At 32.3% G+C, this 21,277-nt stretch overlaps 1 protein-coding gene across 1 annotated transcript; it reads left to right on the forward strand.

Annotated features, from left to right (window-relative positions):
* The first annotated feature begins 1,391 nt into the window (after positions 1-1,391).
* LOC129219232 (hemocyanin D chain-like) lies at positions 1,392-12,193 on the forward strand. Its single transcript, XM_054853554.1, has 9 exons — positions 1,392-1,629; positions 5,546-5,769; positions 6,259-6,458; positions 7,120-7,516; positions 8,073-8,201; positions 8,319-8,447; positions 9,119-9,305; positions 10,036-10,259; positions 11,887-12,193. Exons 1-9 carry the CDS (start codon positions 1,434-1,436, stop codon positions 12,079-12,081), a joined length of 1,881 nt encoding a protein of 626 aa, XP_054709529.1. The 5' UTR covers positions 1,392-1,433; the 3' UTR covers positions 12,082-12,193.
* The last annotated feature ends 9,084 nt before the right edge of the window (positions 12,194-21,277 follow it).

Raw genomic sequence — 21,277 nt, forward strand, 5'->3', positions numbered from 1 at the left:
ATTGAAAGGGGGTTGGCGAACAAAACGAGCAGAGGACGGAGCCCCTAGTGAATACTATCAAAACCTGTGCTCGTCTTTGCGTATGTGTGCGTGTGTGTCTTTAACCCAACCTCCTCCGGACTATAAATGTCTACCAGGTCAATACTGGATACAAGACATCCAGGGTTAGCCATTCCGATCTTTCTCACATCTCTGATCCTTAAGGGGCCGTATATCCAGGACGTCTTGCGAACATCCAGGAGAAAAAGCATTAAAATCATCAACTGTCATCCGCTGCAGGCGGAATTGAACAGTTGCCGTACATGGCTAACGGGGGTTGACGAGCAGGAGGCGAGCCCCCAAATCCTCTTGATAGACCGTAAAAATTGTTTGTCTGTTTGGTAATGTTGAAAAATGCCAGAGCCAAATTTTAACTATGCAAGAAACATATTAATGCATGCAATCAAGCAAAAAAAAGAAAACAAAAAAAAAAACCTTGATTTCAAATTAAGGTATTGAAACATTGTAAAAATCTATATTAGAGACAGATTTCAGTTTTCTTTCCTGCCTAAGCTGACCATTAAAGACAGGAATTCAGAGTAGGGATAGTGGATGTGGTACTGACATTTTAGTACCTACTTTAAGCCTTTACTTTAATAAGTAGTTAGCACTGTTAACTGCCTGTTATCTTGTTTTTCAGAAGGTAACAAATAAATAATTATAATAATAAAAGAAATGTAAAACACTTTTCTAAGGTTGCTATGAGAATGGAACAAGAAATTGTACTTTTTTAGATTAGCCCATATGTGTGAATGCGTGTGTGTAAATTATATAATAAATTAAAATATGTGTGAAAAGCTGAAGATTAGAAGTATCTGTATAAGTGTTTATTCATGTGTGCTTGATACAATTACACAATCAGTAAAACTGTTTAATAAATAAATAAATAATTAAATCATAGTACTAATGGAGTGTGAGTTCATTTAACTTATGAATTTGCTATGATTTCGCTTTCTTTCTTTTTTAAAATGAAAATAAAAGCCATACTTCAGTTTATTTTAACGGTGTTGCTCACATACACAAAGTATTTTCCCCCATTGGAATCAATGAAATCTCAAAACCTCATAAGCAAAATAATTGTTGGCTAAGTTTCTCCCTCCGTAACGATAAGACGACTAATTGAACTGGATCGCGTATCGCCGCATTTCTACGGTGGCGGAACTAGGTGTGGACATTCCTAAAAATAACTCAGAGCAGCTTCATGAGCTATTGGTCTCCGAATCTTTTATTTTCAGCTGGTCAACTCGACTTCTGGGAAGAAGTCATGGTGGCGAAGCCTCCAAACATTTCTTCGAAACCTGGAATGGCGCTCGGGGTATATAAAGCAAAAGAAGGCCTCCAGTTGTACGGACACTCTGAGGATTCTTCCCGGTTCGTTGGTCAAGTCCAGCATCATGACTGTGAAGGACAAGCAAGCGAAAATCCTTCCACTTTTCAAGAAATTAACGGCTTTGTCTCCCGAGCCTCTGCCTGAAGCTGAGAGGGATGCGAGACTTTTGAAAGTCGGAGTGTTGCCAAGGGGAAGACTATTTTCTTGCTTTCACGAAGATCATTTAGCTGAGGCTCAAGCACTCTACGAAACTTTGTACGGTAAGTCAAGTTGGCACGAATTATCAAAAAAGTGTAATCGTAAACTTTCAAGTTTTATAAACTTTTGGTTATTTATAAGGTTTTACATCAAAAACCAAAAGAGTTTGATCATTAACTTTTCAGCAATATAAACTTCTTGCAATTTATAATATTTAAAAAATTTGGTTAAACTGAAATTAATCATAATTTTAAAACTTTTTAAAGTGCAAGTGACTTTTAGCTTTTTAATAATGTTTTAGGCAATTTAAATAACAAAGAAACAGAAAAATATCCTGAAATAACTAGCAGTTATCAACTGCCTACCTCCAATGGATTTTAGCTCAAGCACTCTAATTCATCATGTTTTCAACTAAAGTATCCCTTTAAACTAAAATGCTAAGCTGTCAATCCTTTTATTAGATTTCCAGAGTCAATCCTTTTATTAATTTGCCAGACAGTTGCACATTTGTAAAGGAGTAACTGATTAAAAATTTCCTATATATTTCAGTGACTATTCTTTAACATATATGTTTGCATCTTCTGATTTAACTAAACTGAGAAAATATCCAATTAAAAACTTTCTGCTACTGTAAAACTTTTCATGCTTCAAACAATGATAAATTATTATAAAAAAGTCTTTATCATCAGAAATGTTTTACTTGCAGTTTCTAACAAGCAAAATGTAGTACAAATGAAAAGGAATTTAGTAAAGTAAAATAGAAGAGATTTAAATTATTTCATGAAAGTTTGATTTTGTTTAAAAGTAACAAAGAAATCCCTAATCCCTTTAGTTCATGTACTTGAAAGAGCAGGGCTCATAGTTTTGAAAGCGTGACGAAGAACAAAAGAAATGATTTAGATAGCTTAATTAGATTAAAAGTATTATAATAATAGATACGTAATTATCAAATTGTAACACCTATAAAAAATGACTCATTACCAATTCATTGATTTATTATAGTAGAAAAAGTACGGTTATTAAGAGGAAATAAATGTGAAATGATAAAACTTAAAATATTCGTTGAAAACAAATCATATATTAGTTCAAAAGAAAAACCTTGAACAAAAACAATTCTTTTTATATTTAAGGAGAAAATAATTAATACGTAGTTATTTAGAGTTAAAAATTATCGGTCACAAATCTAGACAGAAAATATAAAAAATTTCGCCTTGTAATATTTTTATTCAATGGTGGTCAATCTGAAAACATTTTTAAACAAGTTATGTTTACTAGTTTTTACTTAAAATATGCATTTAGCTGTAAGAATTGATATAACTAAACAAAGAGCTTTACTCGGATAAACAAAAACCATCGGATGTCGCAGTAGTCTGTTTCATACAATCTTACGAAACATTTACATTAAATACGAATGCGTTTTTCATTCTGCATTAGACATGAAAAATTAGTTTTACTATGCAATAATATTAAAATACATTTCAAATTGAACTCACACCATATTGATGCGTGAAAATCATAATGTTTTTTTTTTAATTTAATTTTTATGACACGATTTCAGTTTTATGCTTAAAAAAGTCTTTCTGGGTCCTACAACTGTTTGCAATTTTAATTACTTTATTTTTCGTCCCATTTATCTCATTTACTAATCTAAGAATTTATTTGAAAAATAACAGTTCTTTTCACAGCAAACCTGACGCGTGCAAACTTCTTGGCTATTCCCAATCCAAGTAGAAGCAAGAAACTCGACGAATAGGGTCTTATCCCAATTCGTGATTACGAAAAACTAAATTTGAATTCAAGACATCAAAATTCAAATGAATAATGGATGTTTTTTTTTCTTTGTAACTTCATAATAGGGTTAATTTTAGTCGGTATACATTTCGCTAGAAACAGCCTACCATACTAAAAGAGAAATATGTAGCGCAAATGGTTAGTTTGTAACTAAGTGACACTACTAAGTTAAATTTATCAGTGCTCTGTTTCATCATGAACATTCTGTTGTACTGAAAACAAATTTATCTCTCGAAAATAAGATTAATTATATAGGGAACAAGTAACAAGCATTAGAGTGGATAATACCTGACTCCCCAATGCTTTTCTCCTATATGCTAGGGGCCCACATTTATCTAGCCAAGTTCCGTGTTTTTTAAGCTGGATTTACTGTGTATTAGTTATAATTAATCGTTTCCAGTACGCGGTTTCTGGGGAGTTTGGATTCACGTGTAGTATGCTGGCTGAAAAATGTTATCAAATATTGTGATTCGTGTCATTTTTTAATCGTATACTTTTGTCAGTTGACCCCCCCCCCCCCTAACTTAAACTTTCACAAAACCTTGTTGTTAAGATGCAAAATTATGAATATTTTATGAAAAAGAAAATTCAATACTTGAATTCATTACATTTGTTCCATGATTTTTCTCTTACATTTTTTGTTATACATATTATAACATATAGAAAAGGTTCATCGAAATTATTGAGCGATTTTTACTGCTCAATAGATTTACAATAGCTCAATAGGCATAAATTTTAAAGTTTTTAAGCTCTGCAATCATGTTTAAGTAAATTATATACTCATGTAAAAAAAGCAGACGTGCAAAATCATATGCATTTACTGTTAACTCACTCTTACTTATATTTAGGAATTTTATAAAATTTTTCAACAACTATGGGATTTACAATCCGTCTATGTAAGTTTTTAACATACTTTTTCTACACGGGGCTTAATTTCTTACAAAACAGGTACGAGAGCTCTATAGTATTCTGAACTTTTTTTTCAAAGGTATAAAGAGCCCGAATTTCGTCTAGCGAGTGAAAATTCACATGAAATTGAAAAGAAGTGCCAGAACAGCTCCCATCAGCTCTCATGTATATTAGCCTAATTTCTGCACCCGAAATTAACTGATTTGTTTTGTAATCTTAAGAGGAAAATATATCTTAACTATCACTTCGGAGTCATTTTTTAGTATCATTAATATTTAAATATCGTAAATGATTTTTAAGTACGGTCAATCATGTTCAAATACTATCAATTTCATTTAAATATTACATTTAAGTGCCATCAAATCTGTTTAACACCCTTATACTGCTTCTTTCGTTTAAATTGAATCTGAAAAATCTTACGAACTCTTCGAATTCTACGTGAAAGGATTGTATGGGACGTTCAGACTGATCTGCTGAAGATGGCTCCAGGGTCAGGGGTGTGCACAGAAATTTTGGGGCCCGTCACAAAAGACTTTTCTTGGGCCCCCTCCATATTGTTTACCCCTATATTTCTCGTCTAATTTTTAAAATATTGGGACTCCTTCAGACTCGGGCTGGGACCGACAGGTGTCCCTTCTCCCCCCTGAGCAGGGTTGCCAATGTGCTTAACAGCGGTGGAAACTATAATACCCTTAGGTAGGTCCATTTAATTTGTCAGACATGTTGTAAAATTATAATTCGTTCATGTTAAATTAGTAAACAAATATTTAATTCTGAAAGTAAGTGCGATTTCTCCAATATTCATACATTGGGGAATATTTACTTACATAACTCATGAAAAAAAATTAAATTACTTTTTAAAGTGTTTAACTAATTAAAAAACATGAGCAAGCACTTTTCGTGTTTTAAAGAAATGGGGAACAGAAAGGGAAAAATTTAGTCAGAAAAAATGAAAGTTCGTTAGCTAGTGCAAATAATAAGAGAAAAATCAATTTGTTTTGTGGTAATAGATGTTGATGCTAGCCTGAAAAGTGCTGCAAGGTAGAGTGAATTAGAATATCTTTTCAATGGGAAGAGTCTAATGATTTGATCTTTGAATTCGGTTTTCTTTTTTTTTTTTTTAGCTCCCTAACGTCATTTTTCTCTTCAATGCTCCGAAAATAAAAGACAGAAACATACACATCCAGTCATATGTTATCCGAAAATTTATATGTACAAAAAAAGGCTTTAAAATTTTAACTGTGATCCACTGATTAATGTTTTTTTCCCTTCTAACAGAGGCTAAGGACTTTGATGATTTCATCAATCTTGCCAAGCAGGCTCGTGACATCGTCAATGAAGGTTTGTTTGCTTTTGCTTTGTCCGTAGTAGTCTTGCATAGAGATGACTGCCATGGGGTCATTTTGCCACCAATCCAGGAAGTTTTCCCAGACAGGTTCATTCCTGCTGAAACCATCAATAGGGCCTTGAAAGTTGACAAACAATCCAGCAATGAATCAAAGGTAAGCGACAGTTCTCAGGACCTCCACAAGTATTAATCTTTAGAAATTGCATCCCTATTTTCAATTACAAGAACCGTTCCATTTTTTTTTTGTAAATGCAAACTTTAGCGGAATCGATTGTGTAAGTGCTTGTTTCAGAGTTCAAAAAACTCTGAAATAATTTCGCTTTTTCCTCTATTCGTCCACTAAATTCACCTCTCACTTCTTCAAGATGCTATTTACCTTTGAATGTAAACTATTTTTATTGAATTTAATCAGAGAAGATTCACAAAATTCTTTAATGTATGAAAATATTTGATCCAATTATTAAAGATTGATAAAATTGTTTAACAGTTTACTGTCTATAAGTAATGAAAGCAGTTGATCCAACTAACTTTGATTTTCCATATTTTTTTTTAGTTTTTCAGAATTTAAATTTTAAATATCAATGCATTGTAACCCGTAAATGATACGCAGTTTTTATCTTAACTTAACTGTTTTCCCAAAAAGGTGATTGCTATTCAAAAGACTGGAAACATCCTAGATCCTGAATACAACTTGGCCTACTTCCGTGAAGATGTTGGAATTAATGCCCATCACTGGCACTGGCATCTTGTTTATCCCGCCACATACAGACCAGATTTCTTCGGAAAGGTTAAGGACAGAAAGGGAGAACTTTTTTACTACATGCACCAGCAAATGTGTGCCAGGCAAGTATCATTAAAAGCCTTTTTATTCAAAAAACTCACATTATATATATAGTATTTTTTTCATTGTGCCATTTATGGGGAAAACGCCTTTTTTTAAATTGAAATTAGAGCAACGCGAAATCTTCATAGTATATGGCTCACTATGTATATATATTTTTACATTAACTCAATGAGTTCTTTATTTAAATCAACAGAAAGAAAGCATATTTTTTTTTTGTCGGTTATTGCGTTGAACAGCTTAAATTAATCACCAGAATGAATAATGAGTTTTAATAACGCGGCGAATGCTATATTAATAAAAATTCATTAATCTCCCAACAGGCAAAACAGCCATTTAATACAGAAAACAAATACCTAACACTAGCGATAATCACCTTGAATATTTGATGTCACAATGCACACTTCGTTTTTCCTTTTCTATGCATATTATATATACTTATTTTCAAAGGTGAGTCCGCATCGGTACACATCACTTAGTCTACCTAAAATTCAGATTGGCTTCCAAAAATTTTTCTTTCCGAGCTTCACTTTTAGCAGTGAGTGTATTTCATATAAACTAAAAGGAACATTTTTTTAAAACCTTAACAAACTTTCCCTTCACAGAAACATTAAAGTCAAACCCAGTCATTGGTAAATTTAAAATGTTCAATATGATTTTTAGGTATGATTGCGAACGATTGTCTGTCGGACTTCAACGTATGATTCCCTTCCAAAACTTCGAAGAAAAACTAGAAGGTTACTCGGCCCACTTGAAATCTCTAGTGAGCGGCTTGAACTACGCCTCTCGTCCAGCAGGAATGGCCCTCAGAGATATCCGTGAAGTTGATGTGCAAGACATGGAACGATGGAGGGAAAGGATTCTCAGTGCCATCCACACTGGCCAGGTTATCGATAGCAACGGACATGAAGTGCCCTTGGACCAGGAAAGAGGTCTTGACATTTTGGGAGCCCTCATTGAATCCAGCTACGAATCTTTGAACAAGGGATATTACGGAACCCTTCACAACTGGGGACACGTCATGGTTGCCAAAATTCACGATCATGATGGCAGGTTCAAGGTGAGTTTGAAAATACGAATGATTTCAGAACTCTGAGTCAGAAAATATGATTCTACTGTTAGATATTCTGTATTTCCTTATGCCATATATTTATTTATCTTAAGAATTGCTATGCCATAAACATCAGAAAATTTAAAAGATTTTAATTCATTCGTATGTTCAGTAAGCTTTGTATTACGATTATTTGCAACCTCTTTTCGAAATTCAAAGTAATTTATTATTGAAAAACTTCAAGTCTGCGGACAAAATGCCTAAATTGATGTTTTTATAAATGTAAATTTGTTGAGTGATAAAATATATTCATCTCTGGATATTAATAAAATTATTTTAGGTAATTTGTTATCATTTTGTCTCACTGTCAAAATTTTAGGTACCCAAATTAGTTGTATTCGTAGGATTGTATAAATATTTGTTTAGGATCTGTGATGAGATCTGGCCATCGATAATCCCAAGATTTTTTTTTTTCTTAATGTGGGTAAAATCTGTCCTGGTTATATGTATGTACTTTAATTGAATATATCACTTAAAGTTATTATAATGAGCTTTGAATTTCCAGGAAAATCCAGGAGTCATGGATGATACCTCAACTGCTCTCAGAGATCCTATCTTCTACAGATACCACAGGTGGATGGATAACATTTTCCAGGAATACAAGAGCCGCCTGCCTAACTACACTGCAAAAGAAGTAACTGCTTAGTTTGTAATATATTTCTAAAAATGTGTTGCTTCTTACAGTGAAATAATACTCGTATGAAATTACAATAAAGGAACTGCTGTAATAAAATGTAATATTTCTTCACAGCTCACTTTCCCAGACGTAAGAATCACAAGTGTGACAATCAACGCCAAAGTACCAAACCTTGTACATACCTACACCAAAGACGCCACTTTAGAACTGTCTCATGGAATTAACCTTAAGAACAGAATCCAGGTAAATTATTTCGATAAAACCTTTTTTTCTTTATTGATGTCTTATAAAAATGCTTGCCTAAAGAACTATAGTAACCTTTGAGAAGAGATAAAATGGAGGGAATGAAGACTTTCATTCGTGAAGGAAAAACCCCAAACCACGTGATAGATTTTAAAGAAAAGCATTGGAAGAAATTGGGTTTCCTTCAATAGTTTCACGCAAAACATGTTAACCATTCGTCGTTGTTGAGTCACGTGACTTGAGTTCCTTGCTCAAGCTTTTGCTTAGACAATGATTGGACTATGTCCCTCCATTTATAATTCTTGCTCTAAGATAATAACATGTAAACAAAATCAGTCATCAAAAACAAAATGTTTTTGATGATTGCAATCTAATATTGAGCATGAACTTTAAAAGTCATGTAGCCATAACGCATCAGTGTTTTAAGTAAAGATTGAATACGTAAAATATGTAGGTATGTGTTAATATTACGTAGTTTTCAGAAACCTCGCTAAGGCAACAAGCAAATCTTAAGAGCAACCAAATAAATACTATATCGTTTTATTTGCAGCTGTAATACATGGGATAGTATCCCAGTAAATCTTATTGAAAGTGTAAATTTATGGTACTTCAAGAGATAGTTTCAATTATTTATTTCCACTATTGATTAAATCGCATTTAATTTGTTTCAGGTTAAATATCAACATCTGGATCATGAACCATTCAGCTATTCCATCAATGCTCTTAATTCTACTGGTGCTGCAAAGAAAACTACTGTTCGTATTTTCCTTGCCCCTAAATATGATGAACTTGGAAACAGATTGGTCTTAGAAGACCAGAGGAGGCTCTATATTGAGCTAGACAAGTTCGTGACAACTTGTAAGTAAATTATTTAAATTTCGTTTAAACTAAATTTATACAAAATCATTAGCACTATTAATATTTTATTATTATTATTTCTATTATCTTTATCCAGAGGCTTAGAAGTTTTTATCTCTAGAAATAATGGTGAAAAACATTAAAGGATTGACGCATTCGTACTTTATTGAGGCACTAACTACGAATACAGTTTCAAAGTATTCTATGACATTAGGGGGAGAGGGAAATTGATCTTATTTTTGTTTAAAAGTGTCTATCGCCGTGCTAATAAAGAAAAATTATTGTGTTAAGTGAGGCAATATTTTGAAAAACAAGCACAAAATAATCGCAACTATATATTTCTTTTTTTTCCTGGCTATTCCTAATTACAGTGATTCTAATATATTCGGCTTATTCTTAGGATAAAAACATAGTTCAACGTAACAATAATAACGAATAAATAAATTTGTGTTTGAAAATTAAATGAATGAATTACCAACGGTTTAATGCACAAAAATTGCAAATTACTGCAAATTTTCTGCAATTTTCGTGCATTTAAACTTTGGTAATTCGTTCATTTAATAGTTTAACGTGTTAAAATGACTATGTTAGCATCAATCTTTAAGTTCCAATATTTTATTTATAACGGCTATCTTCAATGAGACATCGTTTCATATTCGTTAATGTATGAAATATCGTCGTATAATTATTCTTTAAAAAAATGTATCTCATTCTGTTTCAAAACTTTCAGTGGAACCAGGTAAAAACACTATCCAAAGACGATCTTTGGATTCATCTGTGACATTGTCCGCAATTCCAACTTTCGATGAGTTGGAAAAAGGAGATGTTCTCGCCGGAAAAGCCACTGAATATTGCAGCTGCGGATGGCCAGAACACATGCTTGTCCCCAAGGGTACCCCTCGTGGCATGGTCTTCCACTTGTTCGTTATGCTTACTGATTATGAGCAAGATAAGGTTCGTACCATTTTACTACCCATAACAGCAATTTTTCAATTTAAAAGTAATGCCGTAAAAATGGTGTTCAATTGAACTGAAAGTCATCAAACATTGAAAATTTTATAAAAATATCACAAAATTAAATTTTTCATTCGAGCAATTTAATACAATGAAAAAATATATAGCTGTATTTTTTATCAAGACTCTAAAAAGTATAATGATAGAGCAGTTATGTTGATACATATTGCCGTAGGCAAACAGTAGTATCTGCAGAAATGAATTTTCGGGATATTAGGGAAAAAAAGCGTTTTGAGTTCAATGCTAACAAAAGGGAAATGTTGGAGTTTAACATTTTTTTCGAGCTTTTTTTTTTCACCGAAATCTAATAAGCAAGTTTATAACATAAAGCTAATGTACAATATATGACAGAAATGCAAAAAAAAAAAAAAAGAATTATGCAGATGGCAGCAAAATACAATATTTTACAATTACCCAATATCTAATTATAAAAACAGACTACAAAATATATCAATAAGCGTGAAATAATTTCTGATTTCTAAAAAGAAAAAAAAAATATTTCGAAAATAAAGAACAACATAAACTGAATAGTTACTAACAAGCTCTCTTTCCCAACTTTCCATTGCTATTCTGTTTATACTGGTGGGAAAACTTTTAAATTCGTAGTTACGTCTGTAAAGGAAAGTAAAAAAACACACACACAACAGTTAACAATTTGTTCTAGTTAAAGAACAGGTCTATACTTTTGATTTTATTTGAAAGAAGTAACTCATTTTGTTAACCCTCGATAACTAGCGTTAAAATGAGTGACCTGAGAACCCGCAAGTGAGATTTTCTCACAACACATATTTTCCTCAAAAAAAAAAGTTTTTTAGTTCAAAATATTTCGTTTACTGTTCTTTCTGAACACTAATGTTAATAAAAATAATTGTATTTGTTGAAACAAATGAAGTATTTGATGAAACAAAATAACAAAAAAAAATAAGTTTCATTTCTCTTTGGTTTTGGATATTTTGCTCACGACGCTTTTTCACAGTTTGTTTCATAGAAAATGTTAAGTAAGTTCGAAGCTACTATTCTTTTTTTAAATATTTGATTTGCTTTTTTAAACGTATATTCTTTGGAGAATTTACGTTTTAACTTAATTTTGGAGAAATATGGTGATTCATCTGCATTGATTATATTAATTCAATCATTCTAGCAATATGAAAGGTTGTTGAAGAGCGAAAATTCCACGAGAAATTTGCTAAATTACTCTCTAAAATTTTTAATAATGTATCATTTCGTATTAAAAAAACTTCAAAAGAGAAATAAATTGCAAATTTTATCGTCTTTTATTTTTAACGTTCGATACAGAATTGGACGGAATTATGTAATTTTTATCTAAAACTTTGCGTAAGGGCGTTTTAATACTGCAGAATGAATTTTTTGCCCCTAATTACTATCAAACCTAGATTTTAATTTCAAGTTTAGTAAGAACATTAAGTTACTGCAAATAAGGTACTTTTAACATTAATTATCGCAAATGCATAAAAATAGTCTTTGCCTCAGAAATTTGGGGCGTTAATCTCATCGGATTTCCATTGAATGTTTCCATTCTAATACAAAATCGTTTTTCTTTTCCCAGGTTGATGGTGGTGCAACCGTTGTTTGTTCTGATGCCGTCAGCTACTGTGGTGCTAAGGATCAGAAATATCCAGATAAGCGAGCTATGGGTTACCCCTTCGACCGTCATATCAAGGCAAGAACTGCAACACAATTCAAGACACCAAATATGTCATTCACAGAAATCAGGGTTCAATACGGAGGATACAAACCATAAGACGTTCGACCATTTATTTCCCCTAATTAAGAGTATGAACTGACTGGCAACAAATTCAAGTGAAAATAATCATACAAAGAATGAAATAAAATTTCTCCTTTTGGCACGTGTACTTGCTTCTTTTTTTCTGAACTATTACAAATGACATAGAAGACTTTTCAGATGTTTTATTAACAGTAAATTTGATTGTGAGTATTTAACGAAAAGGACATTTTATGAATGGCCTTGCATTTAAATATCGATTTGGAAATTCGGAAATAATGGTGAAAATAAAATTCCCTTTCAATAAGCACTTGGAAAATGTATTGGACTCATAAATAGTAAATTCATTCATTGTACTGTGAAGTAGGATATTATCCATTTATTAGTTTACCTAAAAGATTTTTATTTAGATGGTTTAAAAAGATAGCTTAAATTATTCATTATTTTCCTGGCAAGTAATATTGGATGTCGAAGGTATTAATTTCATTTACTACAGATATGAAATTAGTCATCCATTTCTTGTTTAATTGATGACAGCTAAACTTCTTTTATACCTTTACTTATGCATGCTTTTTCCATGGTTTCAATATCTCTAATATGTAAAAAAAAAAACCCCTCAAAGAGATTGTGAAAGAAGTCTGGCGGGCCTGGGTCCAGGACACCCCATAACACCTGTGGCAACACCAAAATGTAAATTCGTATCACGTGATTGAAAGTATAAAATGCTCATTGCGACATGCAAGCGAGTTGCTTGCTACCATTTTAAGTTTCTTTGCTTACTATTTTGTAAATAAAATAAAATTGTAATAAAATTAAAGTCATTTAAATAAAACTCCATTTCAAGAAGAAAATTCCATTTTGAGAAATTCCATTTCACGTAGTACCATTTCAGTTTCGCAATTTAAGCTACCTCAAATAGCCAATTCATTGGTGAGCCGGACGTGATAAACGTTTAACAGAATTTTTTAACTCGACAATTTCATTTTTGCGTGTTTCAATTGTAGAATTACTTTCAACACTAGAAATTGCAAATGAACAGTTTGGAACTTTATTAATTTTATCTGCAATTAAAGCTAAACCAGCTAAATTATTCGTAGAGGCTGATAAAATTTGCTGCATATTGGTAGGCAAACGTTGAAACCATAAATTACGCAGCAAGTTTTCGTCAATTTTTTTACCTGCCAAATTCTGCATTTCATTTAGTAAATGAGAAGGCCGAATATCACTTAACGAAGATCGCGCAATAACTTTTGAAGGTCAATTAATTTCGACTGAGCAAAAAAAGAAAGAATTTTTTCTTTTAATTTAGGATATGCATTTTCAGTCGGGGGATTGAAAATCAATTCTTTAACGCAAGATAGAACCTTTGTATCTAATGCAGCTACGACGTGGTGAAATTTTGTCAATCCAATAACAATGCCACTTAGTGCAAACTAGGATTCAATTTGAGTACATAAACCATAACTCAGGGTCCAGTTTCCCAAAAAGGAGGTGCTTTAAACCCAACTCTGGAAAGTTGACCCAATTTTGAATCACTTGAAACGTAAACATTTTCGTTCAAATTTTCCTTAGACATAATTTGAAATAAACTATATCATAACACAGTTTAATTATATATTTTTATAAACACTCGGCAGAACAATTGAATAGAATTTCTAAACAATATAACTGATCAATCCAAACCGAAAAGAAGTCTTCACACAAATAGCAAATAAGAGCGGCAATGAGAAACAAACAAATGCTTCACTTACCCAATTGAAGAATTTAAGCTTGACGTTTTCACACATCTGCGAATTCAAACACAATAAATATGCAAACGCTTTGAGTTAACTAAAATCATTCAGCGATGAAATCTTGACCACCAAGTGTTTTCAAATTTTGTGACGAAAGTGCAAATTGAGAACTGGATTAAATACAGGAACCAGGATTTAATCACAAGAAAGGGCGGGTCACCAATGTAGTGGCTATTTGAGGTAGCTTAAATTGCGCAGCTAAAATGGTACTACGTGAAATGGAATTGTGACTTTAATTTTATTTAGTTTTTAAGTATTGCATATAAATGTACATAGCACTTAAATCTGTAAAACGTTTATCTCGTTCCACAGAAGCGTATACAGGCGTCCCTCGTATAACACGGTACTTTTACAACACTGTTTCGGTATTACACGGTACCAAATTTGCGATTTTTATAACACGGTTTCGATATTACACGGTACAAAACTTTAATTCATAATTATACGGTTTTGATGTAACACGAATTTTAAAAGATAGAATTTAATTTTTGTTCAATATACTGTTAAAAATTTATGATAACAACTGTAATAAGTTTTTACTTTGTTTTTATGAAACTTTTACGAAAAATTGTCTGTCTTGGGCTCAAAAGTTTGATTTCCCCATATAACATTAACTTTTAAATACATACTTCATTTTTCTCATCAGTGTTTTCTAAAAGCAAAAAGGTAAATATTATTTTGTTTCCAATGCATTGTAAGAAAATAACATAAGGAATAAACATAAGCTAAATTTGGCAAACGATAAATAAAAAATGTAGTCGGAACAAAATATGAAATCAAATAAAATAGAATGATTCTATTTATTTTATTTTAAATTTTGTTTTATTGTTGTTGCTCAGACGAACTTTATTGCTACAGAAACGCTCAGATTTTTTTTCTTTCTTATAGAGTGACTTTTGTTCTTAGTACTTAAGAGTCATCTTTTTAAAAGCTGGAAAAAGTGAATGAGGACCTGCTAGTTGACACCTTCAATTTTCCTGAAACTTTCAGGATATTTTACTAGTACAGATAAGAAAAAAATGAAGCTTCTTTCCGCTCTAATTTGAGTTGTTGGCATTCGAGCGGAGGTCAAAGTTTATTGTCGTGAGAAAAAAGAGCTAAATATATGATTGCTTTGCTTCAAAAGCAATGAGTGAACCAAGCCGATTCTTTTAAATAAGGATGCTACTTGATACTAGGTACATTCTAGTATAAATATTTCGGTGACTAACTGATGGCTTTGAGGGCAAAGGTCGATTGAAAATGCAATTTGTTTAACTTTTTTTGCCTTGTTTGAGCCCGGATATCTGGTAAAGCCGTGAGTAACACTCACAAATAAGTATATGATTAACTACTCACCACAGTATAGTATTAAGAAAAATATAAAATAGCTTTCGTTTATCTTGGCTTTAGTAGTTAAACGGTCTCAAAGTCGATGAATTTTTAAAAATGGCCAAGTTTATAAAGGTCAATAACTTTGATCGCGACGGTTCAACAATTTGGGACACAGCTGTAGTTATAGTCCGAGTGGTTTAGTTTAAGGTTCAGGTTAGAAACCCATGGCAACTAATCAACTTTTTTAATTACGCGGTCTCAAAGCTGATAGTTTGAAACAACAAAAATCAAAGTTTCAGGTCAATTATTCTAATAACGCCTGAGTCAATAACTTTGAGCAAGAGCTGTAATTATGCTCTACGTGGTGTAGTTTTAGATTCATGTCAGAAAACTATGAGATTTAATCATGTTACTTAATTAAACGATCTCAAAAATGATGATTTTAGCATAAAACTGTTTTTTTTTCACGAGTTTATATGCGTGCTACTCAAAATCTTATGAGCTCAAACTCACATAAATACTAGAACGAATCAACAGCCAAATTTACTTTAAGCTGACAAAATTTCATGCTTCCAGTGTAATAAAATTTTCTGTAACCTTTACCACAACATGGCATTTCTTCTCACAAAGCTGATCCGCCATTTTATAGATCCTAAATCTTCATGATTCGGATCTTGGAAGCTGAAAATTTGCACAGGTTAGTTTCAAAGACATTTCTACACCTCAATAAAATTTCATCCCATTCGGGGATGATCGAGCAGGAACAATTAAAAAAAAAAAAATAGGTCAGTTGACGTGGAATCACTGTGATATAACATTATGACAATTCACATGCAACTTCGGTTATTTTTGACTTTATAATGATCATAAATTAATGCTATATTTCAGAAAGAGGATTGCAATTGGGTAAGAGATTGAGTTCATAATTACAGTAAAATTTAAATATATACTGCTAAGTAATAAACATTTACAAATTTATTAAATTTGGCTCAAAAGTAAAAACACAAATACAAAGTTAAAAAAAAAAAAAAAAAAAAAAAAAAAAAAAAAAAAAAAAAACGGACAAAAAAAAAAAAAAAAAAAAAAAAAGGTTTTCTAGACTAGTGCTTCTTAACCGTTGTGCCGCGACAAGGTCCTTAGTTTGCCGCGGTATTTTCACAGTTGTAGGAGAACGAAGAACACCTATTTTAGCTGCGCAAGAAATCATAATATAATATATATTTTGAAGAAAATTAAATTTTAGGCCTCCTGCTGGACACCTAACTATTTTAAAATTTGGATAAATATTTTTGTGGCACATGTGGGGCTATGGAAGCAACGTTTTATCAACATGAAATTCCGAACTTCCATTTTTTTTTTTTTTTAAATTCGGCCTAGTACACAGGGCACTTTCAGGTGCACCTCGGCATGGGTTGCCGTTGTTTAAATTACATGAAACTTTTTTCACAATTGTTTTGACCTAAAAGAAAAAATATAAGAGGGTGTGCGATTTGAAAAACCGACTTTCATTTTTTCTGGTACACCTTAATAAATAAATATATGTGTATCACGGGATGCGGGAGCGTCCCGCCGCCAAGGAAACCAAACGTCAGCAGCCAACAAAAGCAAATCCACCGCCAAAGACGAAAGAAAATAAAAGCGACCAAGAACAGTTTACGCGACAGAACAAGTTCGGGTTTTCTGGGTTTTTTTCACTCCTCTGTATCTCAGCCCCATGAAGACCCACGGAGTTGATTTTTGGCATACTCAATCTCTAGTGGCACCTGACGACATAAACCGAAATACAATCTCCAGGACCATCAGGGGGAGGAAGAATTCAAGTTAGAAAATCGCTGCTCAAAAAAGTTTTCACTTTCTTTAACAGGGCTACAGTCCAGACAAAAAGATAAATCAAGCTGAAATTTCGCACACACATTCCTTGTGCCCCTACTGATGTGCCTTTTGATCCCCTCCCCCCTGGTTTTTACTCCCCAAATTGTACCTTCCCGGTGTTCTGTCACAGCCCCCTGGGGGGCTATGGTAATGATTTTTTGTATACATATTCTTCGGGGGCCATTGTTTACATATGCAAAAATTCAACCCAAAGGGATATCATGGGCTGGAGTAATTAAAGTTTTAAAATCAATAATTTCTCCTACATTCTTATGTACTGACTCTCACCTCATAGGGTTTGCTAATCTCTGACTGCAATTGCAAGGCTAGAACAGATCTAACAGTTATTCAATAGTTGTCTTATGAAATGAAATCCCCCCCCCCAATCAAGATTAATAAAACAAATCCAACAGTTGCAACTAGACGTTAAATCGCGGATATCACAAATTTGCCACAGTGACTGCGCATGCTCGCGGACTTAGCTCATTAGATTTAGGTCCATGACTATTGCATAATTTTGTCGGCATTTACAAAATGGTTGTCGTTTACTTGAGTACGACACAAGAGGCAAAACTGACCTGGATGGTACTATTAGTCGCTCATCCATTGATCCATTCGAATGTCGTGAATTCAAGTATTCATCTTTTCAACTGATCTTCTGATCAAATTAATTATCTATTACCATCAACATAACCTCATAATTCATTCTGTATTGCACCAAAGTTATTAGAGAGATAGGTCCATCCATTGAGAAACTTCTCCAAACCCTTATTGAGCTATCTCCAAATAAGGTATTTAAGAAATTTCTTTTTCTTAACGGAGATCATAACAGAAGTCGCGAAAACAATCTGGTGCATCAGTTATTTTACCCGATTGGGAAAGACATATTTTACCCATAGTACTGCATTTTCAACAAACTCCACCAGTGCCCAGAAGTGTGTTAGCCTCTTCTGAACTTTTGCAAGAGGTTGTTGTGACAGTATTCCAAAACGAACCTTTTTTCTTTTATTAAAACACGCCGAAAAGTTCGAGACTGCATTCTACCAGTTAAGTTACCGTTAATAGTTGTTTGGTGGAGCAAGCTCGCCTTATTTATGATACTTTTTACAAGCACAGAAATAGAAGGTGGCCTAGCTATCTGTTTTTGTTATGTTGATTTGCCAGGATTTTCAAGAATTGAAAATCCTGGGAGGATTGATTTGCTGGGATTTTCACAGATGGCCGTTCACGAAATTTGTTGCAATTTGACGTACAGTAAGCCATAAAATTTAGAAAGCAACTACTACTTTTCCCTTCTCAAACTCTGAAAGTGTAGTGTTAGCACAAAAAGCATTTATATCATCATATGGTATCGTAGAGATGCAAATTTTGCTTTTTAGAACACTAATCGATGTCTTTACAATTTAGAATTCAGTGGATTTCCCATGGGCGTTTAAATTCCAAAATGCATTTTATGAAAATGAATTTTCCATATCGGGGTTTTCGCTGGGACATGGGATTCTGCAATCCTTGCAATGTTTTCCAAAATCCCACTAAAAAAAATTCAAATATCAAATTTCATGTTCACTTTACATTTTGGTTAACACATGAAATAATACCTTGAAATTTTCCCTAGTGTAAACCCTGACACTTTTTTCCACAAAAACTAATGAAAAATGCTTTTTTTACAATTGGTTTCCAGCCATAAAATTTTCAAAATGTCCCAGCCATCTGTAGCTAAGGTTTGGCGATTTTTCGCTTGTATTTATAATTTTAACAACTACTGCATTGTTGTTGTGTCTAATGACGTTCAGAATGCGAAAGGTTTAGATGCCTCCAAAAGTCTTGATGACAAGATCTGCTGATTCTAGAGCCCGATGGCAGTAGAGGATTTTAATTGGTGGTGCTCCAAGTTGGAGGAGAGAGCGAATAATGGTCTGGCAATTAAAAACATGATCTGGGGTTAGTTGTGAATGGGGACAGTGCTTGCAGATGGGACAGGATTTAATATTAGTTCGTAATATCTTTCATATCCTTGAAATGACCAGTACATAGCTTAGCAAAGAAAAGAGTTGCACTATTCATTAGTGAAACTCTACAATACCACTGAAGTAAAACAAGCATTCAATGCATGTTTATTTTTATTTCAAGCACATAGTTTCGTGTTTATTTTTTTAGGGCTCGTTAAACATTAAATGATCCATTCTGTCCCAACTTCCCCTATAGAAGATAGTATGTTCGTTTTGCTCTGAATGAACTTCTCGTTTCATTGCAAATTTGTGTCTAGCAAACACTGGATTTGTTGTGTATAGTTATATGTAATTTTCTAAACCAGAAGAGGGAAAAAAGAAACTAATAAACATAGAAGAACTAGGTGCATAAATCATTGAGCATTAATGACTTCCTCGGTTTTTAAGCAATATATAAATACGCCATTAAAATGCACACAAAGATCGTCATAGCTTTAAAAGGGGAAAAAAAAAGATTAAAAATATTGCATACAACAAAGTTTTAAACAAAAACTCGAAAGAATCTCCAATTTTTTTCTATGACATTGCATTTACTTCACTCAAATTGATCAAGTCCAGCTTCTAAAAATGAGTTTATTGAAACATTTTTAAAAGTAACACATATTTTGTGAATATTAAAAAAATGGAAGGAAAAAAAAAAGAATGTTCTGATGACATAAAAATTAAATATACATGAGTTTTGTAATTTCTCTACACATAACCAACATTTATTCTTTTTCTAAGCAGGTATTCGTTCTAAATAAGTTGAATGTTTTTCTGAAAGTAAGATCTGTACATTACTATTTCAGGCTTTAATTAATATGATGGACATTAAAGGTGTTCACAAATATTTGAGATTTTAGAAAATTAACAGACAATGAAAAATAGAGCAAATAACAAATGCAGATATATGTTTCTATATAGAATCATTTTTAACAGAACATAAGTAAAACAAATTTACATGTTAGTTCAAAGGTTTTTGAGGTATTAAAAAATGAAACAATGTTTGGCGCTATATATATATAGGCTTGCCAGATTTCTGAACTGTTCAACTGGGACACCAGAAGCACCCCCCCCCCAGTGTTGCTAGTATTCAAAGGGGGACATACCCCTGGCTGATTTTTGGAGTTTTTTTATAAAGCAGTTTGTTTTCTATGCTGTAAATAAATGATTACTAGTTATGAACCTAAAAAAAGGACAGTAAAAATGACATAAGAAGTTAGTTTGAACATTTCACTTCCGAGATGTAAATATTTACAATTTATTTCAGTTCTAAATATAACTTTGAATGAGGAATAAAAAATTGAACCGTATTTAGATCTACTTTTCTTTTTATAGGACTTTTTTAGACAGTCTTTTTTGGGTTTTAATCTTCTTGTTAAAAATCCTCACAAGCTAATCTGGGATTAATTTTACAAGCCAATGTTACAAATGATAAAGTAATTATCCTAAATAATCCGTCACAATTAATTATTTTTAGACCTCCTTGGTCATTTGTAATCAAATTTATCTTTTCCCGGGACACCGGGATTTTGTTTGAAAACTGGGATTGTCCCGGTCAAACCGGGACGTCTGTCAAGCCTATATATATATATATATATATTAATATAATAGAATCATAGTTTTTGTGAGCATTTTAAAAAAGATTCTTTTAAAATGGTTCTAAGTTAGACTATGTAAAGTTTAAGACTACAATTACATTTTGAATGAGGTTTACGTCAAACATCTTTCCAAATATGGTCCCAGTTTTCAGCTTTGTGCAGACACAAAAGCAGCCTAAAGTAACTGTGGAGAAATTACATCATGTATATATAAATAGGTCAGAAACACCTGTATTAATCTTCATCAAAAAAGATTTTAAACACATGTTAAAGAACTGACACAATTTCTTTAAACAATGTTATTTTTCTTCAACTTTTGTGAAATTTTCGGCGATGTATATTTGAGCATGTTAATATATAGCCAAAATAATCTATACAAGTAGGAATTAATCTCAAACTCAAACAATTTAAGAAAATTATCTTTCTGTTATACTTTTTATATCATTTTGTTACACTAGACTTGCAAAAAAAAAATAAAATAAATAAATAAATAAATAAATAAAATAAAATTTAAAAAAAAGGTTAAATAGTTTTTCTTTTAGTGTCTTGAAACTTTAAATTGTAAAATAAAAAATAGTGTAAATGTAAAAGGTGACAAAAAAAAAAAAAAAAAAGAACCCTCGATGGAGAATATATTTAGTGCTTA

This window comes from Uloborus diversus, chromosome 3, assembly GCF_026930045.1.
Source record: "Uloborus diversus isolate 005 chromosome 3, Udiv.v.3.1, whole genome shotgun sequence".
In the NCBI taxonomy this organism is placed as follows: domain Eukaryota; kingdom Metazoa; phylum Arthropoda; class Arachnida; order Araneae; family Uloboridae; genus Uloborus; species Uloborus diversus.